At 51.8% G+C, this 20049-nt stretch overlaps 1 protein-coding gene across 1 annotated transcript in view; it reads left to right on the forward strand.

Moving 5' to 3' along the window:
* The first annotated feature begins 2725 nt into the window (after positions 1–2725).
* The window catches only part of MEGF9 (multiple EGF like domains 9), a 43961-nt gene continuing 26637 nt past the window's right edge, over positions 2726–20049 (forward strand). Inside the window, exons 1-2 of the mRNA XM_062505940.1 lie at positions 2726–2872; positions 3056–3221. Coding sequence (XP_062361924.1) covers positions 2726–2872; positions 3056–3221 — 313 coding nt within the window. The remainder of the gene's footprint in view (positions 2873–3055; positions 3222–20049) is intronic.

Consider the following 20049-nt stretch of genomic DNA (forward strand, 5'->3'; position numbering starts at 1 on the left):
AGACCTGGGCTCTGTGGTTTGTTCCCCGGGGATCCCTGCTGCTCACATATGCATTACTCCGCTTCTCATTGCAAAATGAAAACACAGAAAGAAGGGAAGTGTGAACATTTTAGTGGCATGGTGCCAGCACAGGTCTGCTCTGTGCCTTTAGCACCTCCAGCCGAACACTTTTGAAAGCAGCCACCGGTTTTTCAGGCGCTTGGGTTTTTGGGTTCAGCCAGGAATGATTTGGGTCCGGTGCTCTGGGCTGTGGAGCACTTGCAACTCTGTGTGACATCAACAGGGGGAGCGGCAGGTCCTGCGGAACTGTCCCTGCGCTGGGCCTGGGACGGGCCATCCTCCATCCCTTCTACCCAGCATCCTCCATCCCCTTCACCAGCATCCTCCATCCCCTTCATCCAACATGTTCCATCCCCTTCGCCCAACGTCTTCCACAGCCTTTCTCCAGTCTTCAACCCAGCCTTCTCCTGGCAGCTTGGGCAGATGGCAGTGGTTTTCACCTAGTTGGGAATTCATCCCTCAGGTTTTCCATCCCTGAAGCCTCTGGGATGTAGCATTAGCATGAAGGTTCTGGGTTGTGTGTACCCACAACGTGGCAGAGACAGTAAATTTTATTGTTGTGGTTCTCTGTACTGATTATCATAATAATTCAGCACTGAAATCAGCCAGCTGGGCAGATGAAGTCTCTGCTTTTGTATGTGACCCCACTTCCAAGGGGTGGCCAGTTCTTTTTCATGGGTCCTGCTGGGTTAAAGATGCCCAAGAACTGCCAGGATTCTTCCAGTCTCTCTCCTTTGTTGGGGTGTCAGCAAAGGGCCACCTGAAAATAAAGAGAGGAAGGATTATGTGCTTAACCTGCTCCTCCCAAGCAGAGGTAAGAATGTAATATTTTGGGAACCACATGAGCAGATCTGACAGCTGTGCTGGCCCTTGTGGGGAGCAGCTCTAAGCTGAGAGGTGGGCACAGGGTCCATCCTTTGGCTCCTGAGGCTGTGGAATTTCTAACTAAGGAATTTCTTTGTTCCAGGCAACTCTTTCCTTTATCTTTCCTCTGCTCGGTTTCTTCTTCCTGTTCCCATAGACGACAACCTTGTGTGAACTGCTGGAGGAGACAGTGGCTCAGCAAACCCTCCTGCCTCCCTGCCAGCTGTGTGCCCCCTGATCAGAGGGACCCTCTGGTCCCGTGGGGAGCGACAGGCTGGCGGCGATTATGGAAAGCAGATCTCAGAAGGGTTTGTCTCTGCGGGGGAAATGGAGCAGCAGAGCTGCTGGGGAATAATAATTATATTATTATGCAGGAATAAAGTCCCATTTATTTCTGAGAAGGGGATGGGGGAAGAGCAGCGAGCAAATACAGAATAATTATCCCACAGCAGCTATGCTAGGCAGTGTTTCCCTTGTAGGCAACTGCTAAATATTGTGCTAGAGAAGGACTGGCAGCCTGGACCGTGTGGTGGGTATAGGTGGGGCTGTCCCATCCCAAAGGGCACTTGTCAGCATCTATTGGCTCCTGCAGGAACAAGAGATGATGCAAACACTCACCTGGCAGTGCCACACACCTGCGGGCAGGGCCGGGCAGCCGAGAGCCACCAAGCTCCTGCTGCTCTGCAGCTTCCCGCAGTGGGATGTGCAGGGATGCTGCTGCTGCTGCCGCCCTGTCCGGCGCACCCAGCTCCTCCAGCACATCCCAGCCTTGCTTCCACGTGCCTTTGTGTTGATCAAAGCGGCGTTTTCCCACGGCGCGGGGCTGCCAGCGCATTCCTGCCTTGCTTCGCCACGCGTGAAGCGTCGATCACCCCGCGGGGTCCCGTGAATTATTAATATCTGTGTCACCGTGCTTCCTCCCCCCGCGGCGCTGCCGATCGCTCCTCCGGGACGGGGCGATCTGCCCAAGGTCACTGCCGGTGTCCTGGGAGCCTGGGGGGCCCGCAGGTGTTTTTGTCCTTACGGCCGCATCCCCGCTGGGTGGGGAAAGCTGCATCCCCGGGAGAGGAGCGGCACAAAGGGAGCGGCGCCGCTGCAGGCCCGGAGCCGGGGGAGCCGGGCAGGGACACGGGTGCAGGTGGCTTCCGCGGGCCGGTGACTCCCCCCAGACCTGCCAGACCCCTCCGGAGACCGGCAGCGGGATGCGAGGAGCATCACTCCTATCTGAGAGCCGCTTTGTGCCCCGATGCGATTTCCCGGCGCGTTCCCCGTTGTTTCCCAAAACTGAGGCCGGGAAGGATGGGGTGGGGGGGGGTGGGGGGGGAATGCAATTTTTTAAACAAAATTTTTAAATACAACAGAAAGTTAAAACCTTTACAACCCTGTGTCCTTACAGATCGAGCACACACACGTCCCTAAGAAAGGCAGGCGCGGGTGCGCTCCCGGGGGCACGGGAGCTCCGGCCCGGCGCCCCTCACGCCCTCACAATGCCGCCCCCTCCCCGCCGCGCACCGCCCCTCTGCCCGCCCCCGCCCGGCGCTGATTGGCTGCGCCGCGCCGTCAGGTGGGGCGGGCGCGGCGCTGATTGGGCGCGGCGGCGCGGGGCGGGGCGGGCGCGGCGCTGTCAGCCGGGGCGCGGCGCGGCGGGAGCCGCCGGAGGGGCGCAGGGCGCGGGCGCGGCATGGCTGGCTGAGGCGGCGGGAGGAGCCGCCGCCGCCCGGCGCCGCTCCCGGCCGCGCTCGGTGCGTGTGCGAGCGCCCGCGTCAATGAGCGAGTGTATGGCGGAGCCCCGCGCCGCACCATGAGGCGCCGGCCGAGCACCGCGCTCGCCCTGCTGTGCCTCGCCGCCCTCCTGGCCGCCGCCACCGCCGCGCTGCCCGCCGGCGCCGCGCCGCCCGCAGAGCCCGGCAGCGGCAGCGGCGGCCCCGCTGAGAGCAGCCCGGGCACGGTGCCGCCCGCACGGCCCCGCGGCACCGCCGCGCCCGCGCGGGGCAGCCCGGCGCCGCCGCCGCCGCCACCGGAGGAGGAGGAGGCGGTGGCGGAGGACGAGGAGGAAGAGGAGCAGGAGGAGGAGGAGGAGGCTGCGGGCGGCGGCCCCGCAGGTGAGCGGCCCGCGCGGGTCCGTGGCTAGGCGGTGTCAGCGGGGCCGCCGGCGGGGAGCGGGACGGGGCTGCGCTCCATCCTCCGCCGGGCGGACAAAGGCGCGGCCGGGTACGCGGCGAGCCCCGTGCGGGGTGGGCGGAGGGACCTGCGGGACCCCCGGAGCATCGCCCGGCTCCGGTCCCCCCGCGGGCGGGGTGCGGGGCTGTGCCGGCCCTGGGGTGCATTCCGGAGGGGCAGGTGTGCCAATTCCGTGCCTTGCCGGGGTTGTGACCGTCGCTTTTGGGGAGCAGCTGGTCCAGGCTACGCGAAGCATCCTTCAGGCAGTGGTACCTGGCATAGCCTGTGCTCCCAGTGGGAGAGATGAAGACGGGTCCTTCCCATCACCTTGCATCCACTGTCCAACAGGGCATCCCCCGATGGGACTTTGTAGGTCGAGTTGCTCCACAACCGTCGGGCATCCCCGGTGTCCCATCTCAACGTGCTGGCTGGCAGCAGGGACAGAGCAGGGTTAGTGATGACTTGGTGCCACCAGAGCCCGTGGTTAGTGTCAGGAGGTGTATTTGCAGTTCGGTGGGTGCTGGGGTACTCACATGGTATGTGGTGGGTGTGCAAGGGCAGAAATGAGCCACCAGCTTCATCTGTGCTGGCAATGATGTGTCTCAGTGCAGCCTGTGTGAGGCCTCATCCTGCCTCTGTGCTGGTCAGGGCTTATAGAGAGCTGAGGAAGGTGCTATAGCAACAGGAATAAATGGAATTATCAATGTAGGGTGTGAGAAGGAGAGAGGTAAAGGGTGGGTGGGAGGGCTGTGCTCTCAGGTGAAGCTCCTGGGTGTAGTGTGCACTGACAGCACTGGTCACTCGCTGGGAGGTGAAACACTGATGCTCTTCAAAGCTGAGACTTCAGTTTGCCTACAGATTAACTAGACAAACCTTTGCTGGAGTCCAAGGATGGAGGTTTGTCCACTTATTTTATGGGAGAACTTGGCTTCACTCTGCAGTTCCAAAGCTTTGTCTTCAGACCCATGCAAATACTACAGCACTGATTTTTTTTTCCTGTTTTGTATTTATTTTTTCTCTTTACCTGGAAGATGTTTGGCTTAAGCACATTGAGCTTCCTCTGATGTGGAAGGGACGCAGTCTGTTGTTCTGGTAGTGTTAGTAATCTGAACAAGAGGATTAAACAACTTTTTCCATTTGATTAGAAATAAAATCAAGCAAAGATCTGGAGTAGCTTGTTTTTTCAGACTTTAATTTGCTTTTTTTCTGTTGAGATTTTTCTCTTTGCTTTTTCTGAAAGAAACAGAATGGCTTGAGATTGGGAATTGCTGATAAAGGTAGGATGAGCTGAGTGTTCTTGAAGCAAAAGCAATTTCTTCTTCTTGTGCCATGATCAGACAAAATGGACTGAGCAACTCAGCGCAGCACAGTGCGACCCTCTGGGTGCTGGCCGGGGCATCCACATACACATCCCAAACTTCCTCCAGCACATTTCCCTCTCTGCCACCTTGTTGTGTTTGTTTCCATTGGTATCCATTAGTATCCAGTGGCACTGGGTCTCCCACCCTGGGCTGCAATGGCTTCATCAAGAGCATCCTGCTCCTGCAGGCAGAGTGACAAGTGCATGAGGGGGCTGGTGGCTTTGGGATGCTCCCAGATGCCATGTAGGATGCTTACATAACATCCTCTATGTCTTCTGCCATTGGAGCTGTCAGGGATGGCAGTCTGGGGAGTTTTGTGTCTAATCCCTGTGCTCCCAGGGGCTGCCCTCACCCCTGTGCTTCAGTTCTCACTTGGGAAAAGGGAACATCGAGGATGAGCACCCCCGACCACCACCTGGGTGTGCTGAGTCTGTATTGTGGAGGCCAACATCACCCTTTGAAGTTTTAACGTGCTAATCATTAATGGCTACAGCCACTTAATCGCAGGGTTGCTCTCTGGTGCCTTTACACTGTGGTGATGGCCAGGGAGCACATGGGCAGATTGTCTTCTCCAGGAGGCCAGTTTGTTAGTCCTGAGTGTGACAGGTTGAGATTAGCTCTGGCTGAAGGGGGATCACTGCTGTGCTCCCGGGCTGGGTGGGTTTTAGGGTGCCTGAGGGTGGATGAGAGCATCAGGAGGAGATGCAGGGCTTGGCAGCATCCCCTGTGTGATAGGGGGGCCTGGGCTGGTGTTATGGTGCACGGTACAGCCGTGGTCTGTGTGGGAGCTGCTCTCCGTGGGTTTTGTGGGGTTTTCTGTGCTGCCCCATCTGCTGTGAATTGTGCAGAGCTTTGCTCTCAAAGGCTGCTATGTACCAAAGTCAGTAGATATAATGAGCTTAGCTGAAACCCTCCGTTTACTTTAACTCATGCATGTTTTCAACATCACTTTTCCAACTCAGTAGGTAATTAATGCATTATGTGCTCTGTTGCATTAAACAAATGGGCTTTTTCTCATGCACGTTATTAGAAAGGCTTCCCTTAATGTTCACAGCATTATCACTGATAAGAGGTTGGTGTGAGAGGCCTCAGGGTCAGTGGTGTTCAGAGCTACTAAGATTTCAATTCTGACTTTGGTGCATTTTTCTTTCTGATTTAAGAAGCACTTTTCTTCGAGCTGCCTGCTTGCTCTGTTCTTGTCCTCCTCCTTTTCCCGGTTTCATGAAGTTTATTTTTCTTTCCAAGCCTGTGATCATGTTAAAATCCTGGATTTTGTTTCCAAGGGAAGTAAATTGCTAATCCTTATGTTTGTGGAGACAAGCTTAGAAGTATCCCCTGCCGTATCACCAAAGCCTCTAGCACCCACTGTGGAGACTCTGCCTCTTCCTTTTATCCCCAGCAGTCTCATTTTAAGCAGGAGCTGGAGCTTTGCTGGGGAATCTAGCTTGGGAGAGGCTGCTGCTCGGGTGGATGCTTGTGTTGGAGCAGAGATGCAGCTGCTGTGGCCAGCATGGTCCTGGTTGGACATTCCCTGCCTAGGGACCAAAACTCCTCAGTTCCACATGGTTCTTAGGGCAGCATTGAGTAACGTGGGTCTCTTGGAAGGACATTTTGTTCTGACTCTCTTCCACTCCAGCACAGCAGGTGAATGGGCTGAAAAACCCAAATGTCCTTTCACAGCCTTGCTGTGCTGGGTCAGCAGGAGAGCTGCACCCAAACCCTGGGTATCGGTGTCTTCAGACTGTGCTGAGTGCTTCAGATCCTGACAGTTGTTGCCTTCTCTCCTCCCTGCTGTTGTGTAATGCCTCACCTGCCTTCCTGGGCCACCAGCTCCCAGAGGTGACGTTGGGTCTGACTCCTCACCTCTGCAGCGCATGGGAGGGGACAGTGAACAATTTCTGCTGCAGCCACAGGTCCGGAAATGGAGGTGGCTTGAAGCATTAACCACGGAAATGTGGGGATGCTGAGTCAGGGACGGCTGATGGGTCCCCAGCTGCCAGCGTGGGGCCACCTCGGGCTGGGGTGCTGCTGCTCAGATGGAGGGGGTGCAGCCTCCATGGGTGGAGGCTGCAGCCTTGTGTGGGATTAGCTGATGGGTTTAGCTTGTGAAGAGGAGCCTGGCAAATCCCTGGGGGCGTTGGGATGACCCGGGCACAGGGGAGGTGGCAGGTTGAGGAGGGGACTGGTGAGTGCTGGCTTCATTCAGCTGGAGAGGTGGGGGGTTTTGCCTTTGTGCAGGGCATGTGGAGGAAGGTCTGTGCATCCTGTTTGTGCAGGAGGCGTGGTGAGGGCAGGTTTTGGGGGTCCCCACAGCACTTACAGTATTGTTGTAGAGGAAAGACTGGTCCAAGCCATGGAGCCATCAGCAGCCAGACTCTGCCACACTGAGGCTGTGCCCCTCGAGGGGTTGGGAGCTCTCAAATCCTGGTAGGACAGAAACAGCTGAGCTGTTGAAGGTAGTTTCAGCATCATGTGCCATCATCCCTTTTTCAGCTCTAGGTGACTTCTCTTTTCTCTCATCCAGCCATTAGATCCTTTGGAAGAAATGTTCCTACCTGCATATGGGTTCACCTACCTGAATGCCCCTGCTCTGCTCTGAACCTGTGGGGGACAAGCAGGGGGAGCCAGGGAGGGTGAGCTGGAGCTTTCCTTCTGCTCATCACTTGGGAAGGCAGCTTAAGCCTTCCTTGTTTGAGGGCTCAGGATTGTGTTCCATGTGGTTACAGAGATAACTTGTGTTCAAGGTGCTAGCAGGATTTAAATGTATTTAAAGAAATGGAAATGAAGGCATGGATGTGAAAGCTGAGGATAAGAAGGATGGTCTTGTTCCTCAGGATCAGCACGGGAGCAGCCAGGGCAGAATGCCTTTTTTCAACCAAATAATAAGTTTGTATCTTTGAGCTTTAAATAAAGGCATGTTGCCCAGAGCAGAAAATGTCACTCCCTTGCCTTCTTCCCTGCCTCCACGCTCCCATCTGACTCATTCTTGAATCAGATGCATCCAACTGTCCTGACTCAAGATTGAGATTCTGGAACTTAGCAATGCTCATGAAAATCAGGATATTTCTGGGAGGATCTGTAGAGCATTGAGGGTCTTGTTTGTTAGCTTCTCTCTGCTGGGATTTTGCATTTTGTTTTTATTTTAAATGATACCTGAGATTCAGACATATCATCACTGACCTGCCACTTGGAAAATGCCACCTCTAAAATGGCACCACCGCTGCAAAGTGATGTTACCTGGCTGCTGTTGGTCATACCCAAACACCAGCCTGTGGGGTGGCAAAGGTATTAGAGCACTGAAACAAGTGGTTTGTTTGAGGCTGTGTGGTGGCAGATGTCCCAGTCTCTTTGCTGATGCCAGTGTCCTTCCAGGCCCTGCGAGGGTGGCTGGGACAGGTGGGACAGTGCTGGAGTGTCACCAAAGGGACTCTTGTGACACAGACCAGGGTTTGCACAGGGTGCCTGTCCAGACAGCTGGGAAACGTGTGGCCAAGTGTGGGATGGGCTTCCTGAACAGTGACTGGTTCTGCCCTTGGAGCACCTTCCTGGTGCTGCCTGTTTCCCCCGAGATGCCCAGAGGGGACAGGACCACTGTGGTCAAGGAGCGATGGTGTGACAGGCTACACCGAGGTGTGATCCCATCCCCGAGGGGACTGTGGTCCTTGTGCTGCTCCAGCATGGCCCTGCAGGTGGCTGCAGCATCCTGGGTCGTGGTGATGAGCATCGAGCCTGTCCCCAGGTCTGTCCTCACTGCTGCAGGTGACAGCGTGAGGACAGGGCACCCAGGACATCCCATGCCCTGTGGCTGTGGGCACAGGAGCACAGAACAGGCTGTTCCTGAGGAGCTGAGGTCCTGGATCCGAAATTCTGCTGAAGTCAGGGGAAAGACTCCGGAGATTTTTTGACGAGAGCCCTGTAAATGCCCAGGGCTGAGGCTCTGTGTGCTGGTGCCATTGGTGGAGCTGACAGCAGCTGACTGTCAGGGAGCACTGCTGTGGATCTGAGGTGCTCGCTGGTGCTTCCAAGAAGCAGCCGAGCTCTTTGTGGTGCTGTGATGCATCTGCCAGCTTTGGGAATAAACCCGTGCCAAGGCTGGGTGCTGAAGGCAGGGATCCTTTTACAGCCGTCTGGCTGGAAGGGAAGACTCCTTCTGCTTTACCTCTGACAAGCATTTAAAAAAAAAATAAAGCAAAGAAATGAAGTTGAGGAGCTGGTTTTTTTGTAGAAAACCTTGACCGCACCTGAGACTTCACTGAGCTCTTGGATGAGGATGGAGCAAAGGCTTGGGCTTGTATTGAAAGTCCTGGAAAGCTACAGGCTGGGTTGCCCTGGCAGGTGCTTCATGTCTGAGCTCAACAGGGCTGCCTTGTGCATCGCTGGGTGGGAATGAGCCTGGAGGGACAGAGTCTGGCACTTTATAATTGGTTGGGGATATTAATATATTTTATGAGCTAAAGGCTAGATTGCAATCCAGCCATCTGCCCTGCCTTGGGGAGTCGTGTGTCTCCAGCACCCCAGGAGAACAGAACCAGTTGCAATTCAGTCTCATTAATTGCTAAAACCCAGATTTCTGGTTCACAGGAAATTATTTGCTTTTTTTTATTTTTTTTCATTTTGACTTTTGGGTTGTGTCAGACTGGAATGGAATGGTTGCTCTTGCTTTGCTTTTGCTTAAGCTTCCAGTGAGCTTGAGTGTCCTGTGCCTTGAGGCTGCCCTGTAAGATTGTTGTGCCTGGGGCTAAATCCATCCCCAGTGAGGAGCTGAGGGCTGCTGGGTCCCTGCCAGGGGGAAATGCTCCCAAAATCACAGCAGGGCTTGTCTGGAAGGGTCTTTTATTGGATTAAAGCTTGTCAGTTTGGAAGCATTTCCAACAAGACATTCTAGACTTGGAATAATTGAACCTCATTTGTCTGGCAGAACATTTTCCCCCTTATCCAAAAGGAAACTTCCCGATGGTGCTGGTGGCTGGTGCTCCTGGAGGAGCAGGGCAGGCTGTCACCTCCCCTGGCAGGGTCACTCACTCCCCCTCAACTCCTGTCCCTGCGTGGAGGGATGGATGCAGGGAGAATGGTCCAGCTCCTGCATCCCAGCTGGCTGCTGTCCTGGCACTGGAGCCCTGGAGCAGCTTGGCTGTCTCCTCTTGTTTTCTCTGGGCATTTACTAAAGGCAGGGAGCAGGGAGGGGGTGCTGGATCCGCGTGGTTTCCCGGGATTTTGCCGAGCCCCTCCAAACACTGCCAGGGCTGTCATTGCCTGGGCACCGATGGAGCTGCCCAAAGCGGCTCTTTTGTTGGAGGATGAATTCTTCTGGATCTTCCCATGCAGAATTCCTCTTGCCCTCTGTCACCCAAGCTGCAGCATGCTCGGGATGCCATGCAGGGTGCCAGCCCCCGGCTTTGGCAGCAGCTCTGCTCCAGCCCTTTAGGGCTTTCCCCCCCTTGCCCCAACTCTGGAAGAGATTTTTGAGGTCTCTGCTCCTCACTCACACACACGGGTTCTATTGCAGTGAATGAGGAGCTTCCCCGGAGCTGCATGAACTAATGCAAAGCCTTAGTTTGGTCTTGTGCTGCTTAAAGGAGGATTTTTTATTTGTATTTTTAGTTTTTTTTTATTTCTGAACACCTGCTGTATGAATTAAAATTTGCCTTGTAAATGTAGCTGATTCAGAGTCTGAGCATGAGCGATGGGTGTTTGCTTTTTGCCTGGAAAAAGAAAAAAGCAAAAACCTTGAAGCTTTTTCTCTTCTGGCAACTTGACTTTAAAGCAGAGAAGCCCAAGACACGTCTCTTTTAACAATTTTTAATTCAGTTGCCCCCTATCCTTACAAATAAGCACCCAGAAACATGACAAGGCAAGCATCCTTGCTATTTATAGCTCTGATCCACATGGCTGTTTTAAAAATCGGGCAGCTAAATGGCTCTGCAGCCTTCCAGCAAAAGGCCTAATGACACAGGCATTTTCTATGCATGGATGGGTGGATGTTTAAAGGCTGTTGGTGCTGAGCCTTCCCTCTGAGCAGGCAGGATGGTTTCTGTAGCAGGGAGGTTTTTCCTGAGCAAAAGGGAGCCCCTTGGCACTGCCCCAAAGCTGGAGAAGGGGCTCTGGGTGGGCTGCACCCCATGGCTCAGCCCTGCTCCAGCCACTGGGGATGCTCCCAGCAGGGTCAGTCACCCCAACTGCCCCCACACCTTGGCCCCTCTTGGGGTTACCACTAGACAAGATATATTGATATTCCCCAAGTTGTTTGGGTATTTTTTAATAATTTGTTGAGGCTGCATTATCCTTTCATTCCTCCCCCTGCCCTCCCCCCCTCTCCTTTTTGGCATCACCACCCTCTAATGATGAGGCTGCTGGTAACCTTCACCCGTTTAACTGGTTGTGCCACTTCTCTGATGAATCTGCTTTATTCCTGGCAATTTATACAGCCACAGTTTTCAGGCAGCTTCACTCTATTTTGACTGACTGGCTGACTATATTAACTGATAGTGCTGCTTGGGCTGCTTTGATCCTGTATTATTTATGGAAATGATGGCACATAACTCTGTGTAGCTGATTAATGCTGCATGTATTTTTAATATGCTAGTTCTCCTGTTTGATCTGTGCTAAATGATTATTCTCTGATGTGTTCCTGGGTTCGTTTTGGCTCTTTATGAAGAGGAGATTGAAATGGACTGTTTGTTGTGTTGCCTTTTTTTTTTTCTCTCTCCCAGTGGTCTCATCGAGGGCTGCTTTTTCAGCTTTCTCAGGTCGTTTTCCCCAGCAGGGCTCTGCCTGCCACGTGGAGCACTTACACTTTATTGCTATTAATTTGAGCACTTTGTTGGTGACATTACTCTAAATTCATCCCTGTGTGTGCAGTTGTGGGAAATTTTGAGAAGATACAAGGTGGAGCAACAACCTTTTAGGTGATGCTCAATCCTTCCTTCTGTGCTGTTGCTGAATGAGACTGTGACTGTCACGAAATGGCACTTGGGTCCAGCAACACCTGAATGAGAAGAAAACCAGTCTAAATTGGCAAGGGTGTAATTAATATTTTCTGTGGCCTGTCACAGGATGGCTGGGACTGGTTGATATTAAGAAGATGACTTTAATTGTCAGGGTTGTGTGTGCTTGACCCACAGCTTCCTCTCCTGTGGTGTGTGATGTGGTCGTGGCTGGGGCAGAGTTGGTGTTTCATCCCAGGAAATACCCACTGCATCCCATGGCATGCAGTGCTGCTGGTGCTGACGTGGAGGAGGGAGGCTGATGTCCTTCATGCCTCCTCCAAAATCCACCCCCAGCACTAGATGTGGCTGACGAGGTGGAAACCAGGAGGTTGTTCCAGCAGAGCCATCTGTGAGCTGGAGGATCAGCATTTCCCCTTCCCAGTGGCCTAGTGGAAGGGAAGGAAGTTGAAGATTTTTTTCTTTTTAATATATATTTTTTTCTTCTGCGTTTTGTAATAACTGCTCATTTTCATGGCATAGGCAAGGGCTGTCTCCAAAGCCCTGCCTGCACCCTGCACGTGGTCAGATCTACATTTTCCCTGGGCATGCTGTGTTCCAGCAACACCAGGTCTGTGAGGATGCTTTCATGAGCAGTGCTGTAAAAGTGCAAAAGCAGTGCTCAAAACCTTCAAATGAAAGCCTTTCTTCCCCTCCTCTGAACAGTCCTTTTGTCAAAATCAGCAAAATATGTATCTTTCTGCAAAATATCCCTTTTCCTTTAATGGGCCTTTCCATTGAACACCATTTATACTTGATGTTCTGTTCCTTCCCTCCAAATTTTTCAAAGCTCCTTGGTCTATGAAAACTTCAATGAGTCCATTTTCCTTCCCTCTATTAAAAAAAAAAGTATAGGTATATGTATATATTATATATATATTTTTCTGTTAGGTAAAGCTGCCTTTTATCACAAAGCAAACATTATAGACTGGGGTTTAGGGTGTTCTTTCTCTGCCCCAAAATAGATGCGCTCGCTTGAGCAGTTATTTGGGGGGAAAAGCCAGGATGAATGCACCATGTTGGGCTCTGAGGGAGCAGGCAGGATTTTGGGATAAGGCCCCTACGAACCCAGCTGCCTCTCCAAAAGACATCTCGATGGCAGATGTGTGACTAATGGGGCAGAGGCACCCACACCTTCACTGTGCTGCAGGTTTGGAGCGTTCCTGGCTGGCGACAGGACACGGAGCTTGCACAATGCCTGGGCTGGCAGTGCCTGTGGGGTGGGAGGAGGTATTGCCATGTACCCCTTCCCACCCCAAACTGCAGCCTGCTCAGTGGGGAGCTGGGCTGGGAGCAGTCAGGAGCCCAAGGAGGATGTGCTCCAGTGGTTTTTCCAAGCTGGAAGGTGACTGGACTTGGAGTGGAGCACACTGATCTGTTGGCTCCTGCCTGGCCTGGGTGTTTGCTCACTTGCTGCCAACACAGGCAGTGTCTTTGCTGGAGCCCTCCCCAACTTGTGCTCTGCCCTCCCCTGCCAAGGCCAGTGGTTTTTTTTCCCAGTGTCAATACTTGAGGAAGGATCTTGGGGGGAGTTTGCCATGTTTTCCAGCTTGCCACCTGACTTGGACATAAGTGCTCCCAGCACTGCCCTCCCTGTGAACATCCATGTCACCTTAACATCTGCCCTGTGGGGTTTCCCAGCAATGTCCCCAGTTCCCAGGCAGGGCTGGGGGTGCCCTAGTTTGGGTCTGTTGGGCTGTATGGCATTGCCATGGCTTGCTCAGCATCCCCTGGGCCACAGGGCCAGCTGGCACAGAGAGCAGATGGGGAGGTGGAGCTGGGTGCTCAGCCAGGTTTCAGGCTATGATAAAGTGAAGTGACGTAGAAAACTAAATACCTGTTATCGGAGAAAGACAAACAGAGCCTTCACCTGCCTCCAGCCTTTCTCCCTTCAAGGGCAGGCTGCACGCTTGGCATGTAGCTCCCTGGAAAAGATGTTCTCTTATTAATGTGCTTGCTTTGGCTTGGCTGTGTTGTTGAGAAATCCAAGTTTGACTCTGGATAATGAATGACAAACATTTATCTGGTCTTAACTATTTTATTCTGAGTGGTTTTTTCCTCCTGGAAGTTTACAGTGAGTTGTTGACAGCGTGCCCTTTGACGTGGATTAGTGCTGACGCCTGGCAGTTGAATCTTCCCATCTTTTTCACATCTTGGTTGTTCCTTTTTGAGGGAAGCTTTTGTCCATGTGTAATCCATTTAAAATGAAAGGTAAATAACAAATGGACCAGTCTCTGAAGGGACAGTTACAAGGGTGATACTGACTTCCTTGTGGAAGGCAGTGAGCTCTGTTTGGGATGGATGGAATAACAGGAGAGAGCATTTCCCCCCAGCACCTCAGTTTGGTGTCAGGAGGTGCCTGGAGCAGTGGCTATCCCTGATTTTTGGTTTACAAACCCCGTAAAAGCTTTCCAGGAGGTGTGTGGATGGTCACTTCAAGTTTATGGACTGGTGAGTTGATGCTCTCCTCTCTCTGCTTCACCATCCATTCTTTTGTGATCCCTCTGAGATGATCCCCTGTGTCCACTGTCAGGATGTACACAAGCTTTGTACATGAGCTTCACCTTTGAGCTGACATCTCTCCCACCTGAATATCTGTCATTCCAGGTGATAGATTTGTATATTCAGTGAGTGCAATATTGGCCCTGTCAAAGCAGAGTCTCGGGGCTGTGTCAGGTACTGGCAGCTCCCTGGGTTTGGTAGGATTTTGGATGCCTCTTTGCAGGTGGAGCTCAGATCCTCCTTTCACTGTGTTTTGTTTTGACAGAAGAGCTGGTGGAAGAGGAGGCACCACTCCTCCTCCTGCACTGCCAAAACAGTCATTATGAAGCCCTCAAAAATGAGGAAATGGTCAAGATAGAAATGTTGACAAACTTCTCCTAGCTGACCCATTGGCTACAGAGGAAGCTCTGTGGTTTTGAGCATTTCTTTGGCTTGGGATCAGGTTTGGTTTTGCCAGCCCCAGACCGAGTGTGCTGCTGTTGCCGAGGGTAATTCCTCTTGGTGATGCTGGAGGTTCAGCTCTGACTCTGCATATCCCTACTTTGTGGTTTCAGCATCTCGGCTCAGACTTGGTCTCAGCCTAGTGCCTGAGCTGTGGGTGAGATGGGGAGTGCTGCACAGGGAGCCTGAAACCCTTGTGTCTGGTTGCCTCCATCCCTCCCATCACACTTTTGAGGGTTTTGCCCATTTGCAGAAGATTTGGCTGTTCTCTGGGACAGAACTGTTCTGTTGCCTGTTGTACTTTGCTGGATGACCTGGTATTTATTGTGGAGGTCTCAGAGAATTGGCTTAGGCTTTAGGTTACTGTTTGTTTGTGGTTGCTGAACTTGGGCTGTTTAATGGAAACATTTCCCTTTGACAGGAGAGCTATTGCTGGAAATAAATACAGGTAAATACCTGGTGGCTGAGGCAGGAGCTGGGACTGGATGGAGCTGCAGTGTCCATCCACAGTGACTGAGGAGAGAGGAATGAAAAGTTGATGTTCAGCACTGATTGGACTCATTCATCTGCTGCAGGGCTTGGGGCTCAAAGCAGAGGTGAGGGGGAGGCAGGGGCTGGCAGCTGCCCTCAAAGCCCTGCAGGTGGGCTCTGCCCCTGCTCTCTGTGCAGGGGGGGATTTATGCTTTTTTAATTCATAGCATGGCTGCTTGCTGGAGGAAGTTTTGGAGTACAGCTGGGCTGCTCCCCCTCAGCAGATGATACTGGATCTGCTGCAGTCCCCTGTTTCCATTGATAAGTGATGACTTTCTCCACCCAGGTGTCTTTTTCCATGATGTGTCCTGACCCGTATCAGTTGCCTCTTTGAAAGCTTGGCTTCTCCTCTGTGGATTTGCCAGCAAATTTTGTCTGGCTGCAGCATCTGTGACCCAGTTTGGCAGGTGCTGGGTGAGAGCAAAGGTGTGAAACAAGTTCTGAATGTGGGAATTTAAGCCACTTGCTGTGAGCTGGAGGTAAAGGCATCACCGTGTCCTGTGCAAAGTACAGCAGGGCAAGTGCAAGGCTGCGTTATAAAATAAGGGAATAAAACGTAAGGAACAGGAAACTTCCCTTCCCAGCTCGGATGACATTTCCCCTGCTCTGTCCCAGCAGCTCTCCCTGCTTGCAGCACAGTTAAAACTTACAACTCCTTGTCTGGCAGGAGTTATGGTAACTCCAAACCAGCCCACAGCACTATGTCATCATAACCTTGAAACAGGACCCAAATGGCAAAACCTGCCCGAAACCAGTTGTGATTACTCATGCTCCGTGCTATCCCTTTCCCCCGCTGGGCTTTCTGCTATGGCAATTCCACTTATTAAGCAAGGAGACAAAACACCTTTATTAAACTTGGAACCAAGCTCGGGAGCAATGAGAGGAGCAGGACTTGCTGGCTGCAGGCTGTCAAAGAGTTTTCTTCTCTTGTCTCTCTTCTTCTGCATGGCCTTTCAAGTGAGTGAGAGGGGAACAAAGATACTTTGCTGTTTGTGTTGAACAAAAGTCTGCATTTAAATATGTTTGTTTAGAGTAGGAGAAGAATTAGGAATGTGTATTGGGAATGAATCCTGGGATTCGTTTGGGCTTTGCTTCATCTCCAAGCTTGAAAATGCAAAGAGCTGAGACGAGCTGGGGTCATAGCTCAGGCTCTGGAAAGCTTCTTTTTATTAACACTTTCAGTTAGTGTTTATTAACACCATGGATAAAAGGCGCCTTTGTTAACGGGTCTGTCCCTTTGCTGCTCGGCTGGAGGAGCTGAATCTTGAAAGGAACTGCCCTGGGCACCTGCTGGAGTTACTGATGAAAGTTTTCATTCCAGATTTTCGCCACAGGCTTTGACATAAAATAGCCTGAAACCTTCCAAAGCAACTCTTCCTTCTCTTTCTCATTAAAAGAAGGTTAAAAAAGTTGTAAAAATGTCCCTTGCTTCCTGTGTGCCGAGCCATGAATGCTGGGCCCCTTCCGTGTGTGGATAGCATTTCATCTCACAGCAGTGTGAACCCTTCCTTGGTCTGTCTTCTACCTCTTGTGGGTGTCCAGAGTCTCCCTCTGAGTGTATCTCTCGGCCTGGAGAATGATTAGAGCATTAAAATCAACCCTGCGTGCTTGGAGAGAAACCTGGGCCTGACGCTTGTGCTGCCCCTAAAGGTGAAGACCATCCCCAGAGGCTGTGTGTGCCCCAGAGCAGGGTTGGGGCTCTGGAAGCCCGTCCGAGGAGCATCCAGGAGATGCAGAGCACTCCTCTGCCTCTGCTGGGGGAGGATGCACTTCCAAGCATTTTTCATTTTTATACTGAATTATGGGTTGACAGCGCTGTTACTGTTGGCATCTCCTTGCTTTTGTTCTGTCTTCCCTCCCGCTGTAAGAGTGCTATAAAAGAGGGAGAAAGGAAGGATAACTTCTTACCACATCATCCCAGGATGGGCTGAGCTTTGGTAGCTCTGCCCAAGGTCAGTGAGATGAAGCTGCAGCTCCCTCCATACGCCAGTGAAGGACCTGGTCACACTGTGGCTACAGCTTGTTATGACTTTGCAACAAAAAAAGCACAGCATTTTGCAGTGAGGCTGGCCACGTGTGTTTGCCACCTCCCTGGGAAGCCTCCCGAGAGATCCAAGCCCTGCATCTTGGACATGATGTACCTGCATGGAGGGAGGGAGGCTCTCCCTGTCCTCACCAGCTCTTCTCCCTTCAGCAGCTGATGGCACTGAGGCAGACGTGTTCCCACCTACTCTGTGATTCCTGTACTAAGCAGAAAATGGCTTTCCAGCAGCCTGGAGTTGGTCATTCCCTTTTCTTCTGCCAGGCAGTGTGAGCCATGGCTGAGGATGACAAACCCTGCTCAGCTGCACCCACTGGATGGGTGTTGAGTGGGTGCTCAGCACAGGCTGGCTCGGGAAGGAGCAGATGGAGGTCACATCCATTCCTGCCAAAGCTGAAGTTAGCACTGGGAACATGAGGAGTTAATTGCAGTGACTCGGGAGAGGAGGATCTGTTGTATCTGCAGGCAAGGTCTGGAGGGGAGAAGGCTCTGGAAGGCTGCATGCCTTTCAGCAATGGATTTTGGTTCAGGTAACTTAATTGTGTCAGACAAATGTGCAGGCGGGAGGCAGCTCCTGTGGCTGGGCAGATCAGTTCCTTGCAGGCTGGACAAAGTCCCTGCTCTCTGCACCCCTGGGAGTGCAGGGTGGCTGGGAAGGGAATGCAGGGCTGTGCTGCTGCCCTGGGATCTCTGGGAGCAGCAGGAACTGAAAGTTTTGCTGCTCAGCAATGAGTGTGAGCAGCAAACCCAGCTGTTGTTAAACAAAAGGTTTGACCTTGTTCTCCCTGGTCTTGCCCAGAGGAGTCACTGGAGCCCCACGGGGAAGGGTAGGATGTGATCAAGGTGTGACCCGAGCTCGTCCCCCAGCTCATCTCTGTGTTCTTGCTGGTTATTCACGCAGCACAACTTTACAGCCCAAACACAAACAGTTGGAAGTACGGTTCCTGCTCAGGGTTTTCTCTGAAGAGCCTTAAATCCACCATAAATTAACGTGTTCATTCATTAGTTGCAACTCCCCGAAGCACCGTGCAAAGTTTGTGAGTTTAATTACTTTTTGCAGGAATCGGAGCACGCAGAGCCTTCAGCAGATGATTATAGTTCGTATTATTCATGTGACTCTTCATAATCCCTTTCTCTGCTAGGCCATGGTTGATAGAGACTAAAATTGTAATCTGCTCATAAATTCCCAGCCCCATCCCATGTGAAGTGTCCTGATCTTCCAGTGAAAGCATTTTGCTGACAAAACAATTCAGTTTCCTGAGAGGTGCCACGCAAGTATATCTGTCAAGAGGGAATGAGCTGCCAGGGTTCTGTGTGCTGGTGGGGAGGTGTTTGCCAAAGTTAGTTTTCACCCTGTTTATCTCTAAACCCAGAGTTGGGCTGGCTGTGTCACACATTGGGTGGTAAAAAATACAGAGATTTTCAAACAGAAACATGGAATATTTATATGGTTGCAGACATTTGTAGAAATATTGGTGGGATAATCTAATCAACTAAAGTAGAACGCCAACAAAACTATTTTTAAACTAATTAAAAGGCTTGGATTCTTTTTTCTAAAGCTGTGGAGGTTTTAATCCTCAAGTATGTATTTGGCCTATTTGAAGTTAATGTAGCTTCTTGTATCATAAACATTTTAGGGCCACATTCCTCTTTGTGCACAGTCTGCTTTGTAAGAGACCCCGGAGGGTTTGTCTGCCTGTGGAAACTTATTGTTATATAGGAATGAATAATTCCTCAGCTGCAGCTGTGCAATCCCCCCTGCACAGCTTTTCTGCCTTATAACCTGGATCTTAATGACTCCAGGACCCCTCCTGCTTCTCCTGACATCTCCTTGTCCCATCCGTGGGATCTCCTCAGGTGCTGTGCTCCAGCAGAGCTGTGAGCTGGGGATCTCCCAGTGCAAGAGGAATACCAAGTTAATAAGGATCCATATTTTTCTTTCTTTTCCCCCTGATGCTTACAGGGCTTTATCCTTTAGTCTCCCAAGACAGCTTTGCACCTGTGAGTCTGACTTTTGATGCAGGTTTACCGGGGAACCAGCTGGTTCAAAGCTCTCTGCACAATTTGCTGACTTGTTTAGCATCAAAAAGGAGGAAAAAGCAACAAGATTGCTCTGTGTGGAGGAGCCTTCAGGAACTCCTCAGAAAGCACATGCCTGCAGGTTCCACTGCAGGTGTGGGGAAGGAATAGGAATAGCAGTGCCAGGGAGTGAGCAGCCTTTGCCTTTGGGGAGGGTCCTGCTTTGCTCACGGCTGGGGAGGGATGCTCCATCCCTTTGGAAAGGCAGGGAGCTGACACAGTTGAGGCTGAGCTGGAGTTTGGCTGAAGCCCCAAATCTGTCTGCTTCAGGCTGATAAAAAGTGCTTGTGCAGCTGCTGATGACCCCAACAATTTGGACCTTGGCTTTGTGCTTCTTTCCAAGTGATAAGTGAGAGATTTAATCAGATACAGTATTCCTCAACAGATGTGTTTAATCTTCTAATGACATTACAAGTGATGTATATGCATTGTCTTTTCCCCCTTGTTGACCTGCAGAAGCTTTTTATGGAACAACACAAGTAACTCTGTAACACTCTTAACAGCATTAGTGTGAATGAAATTCTCTTCAAAATCTCTTCACCTGACTCTACAGAGCCTGGAGCTTGATGGAGGCTGTAAGTGCCCAGAACGTGGTGCACTCAGTAATAAAGTGAATGCAAAATAACAGAAGACACTCCTATATGTATATAAATTTTTTGAGGGTAGGCAGAGATATTCTTCCTACCACTTTGGCTTTGCATTGTAGCCTCAAGTGAGGGTAAATTACAGGTCTGAGTACTTTAATGCACCTTTGTGACGCAGGAGCTGACTCTTATTTTGTGCTGAGTATTGTCTGGATGGGAGTGAGTCCTGGAACTTGGCAGAACTCCTCTCTTTGGGAAGCTACAGTGCATCAGCTCCTCTCTAGTCTGTTCTTGCATGAGCTCTTGGCCCATGGCAGATGTTCCCCAGCTCCCTGGGAGAGAGCTCAGCCAGGCTGTGCCCTCTCAGATCAGCTGCAGCCGTGGGGGAAGGTTGGAGACTAAAGCATCCTTGCACTGGGATAACAACTCCTGCACTGAGAGCA

The sequence above is a fragment of the Cinclus cinclus genome, chromosome 19 (assembly GCF_963662255.1).
Source record: "Cinclus cinclus chromosome 19, bCinCin1.1, whole genome shotgun sequence".
NCBI classification, from domain to species: Eukaryota; Metazoa; Chordata; class Aves; order Passeriformes; family Cinclidae; genus Cinclus; species Cinclus cinclus.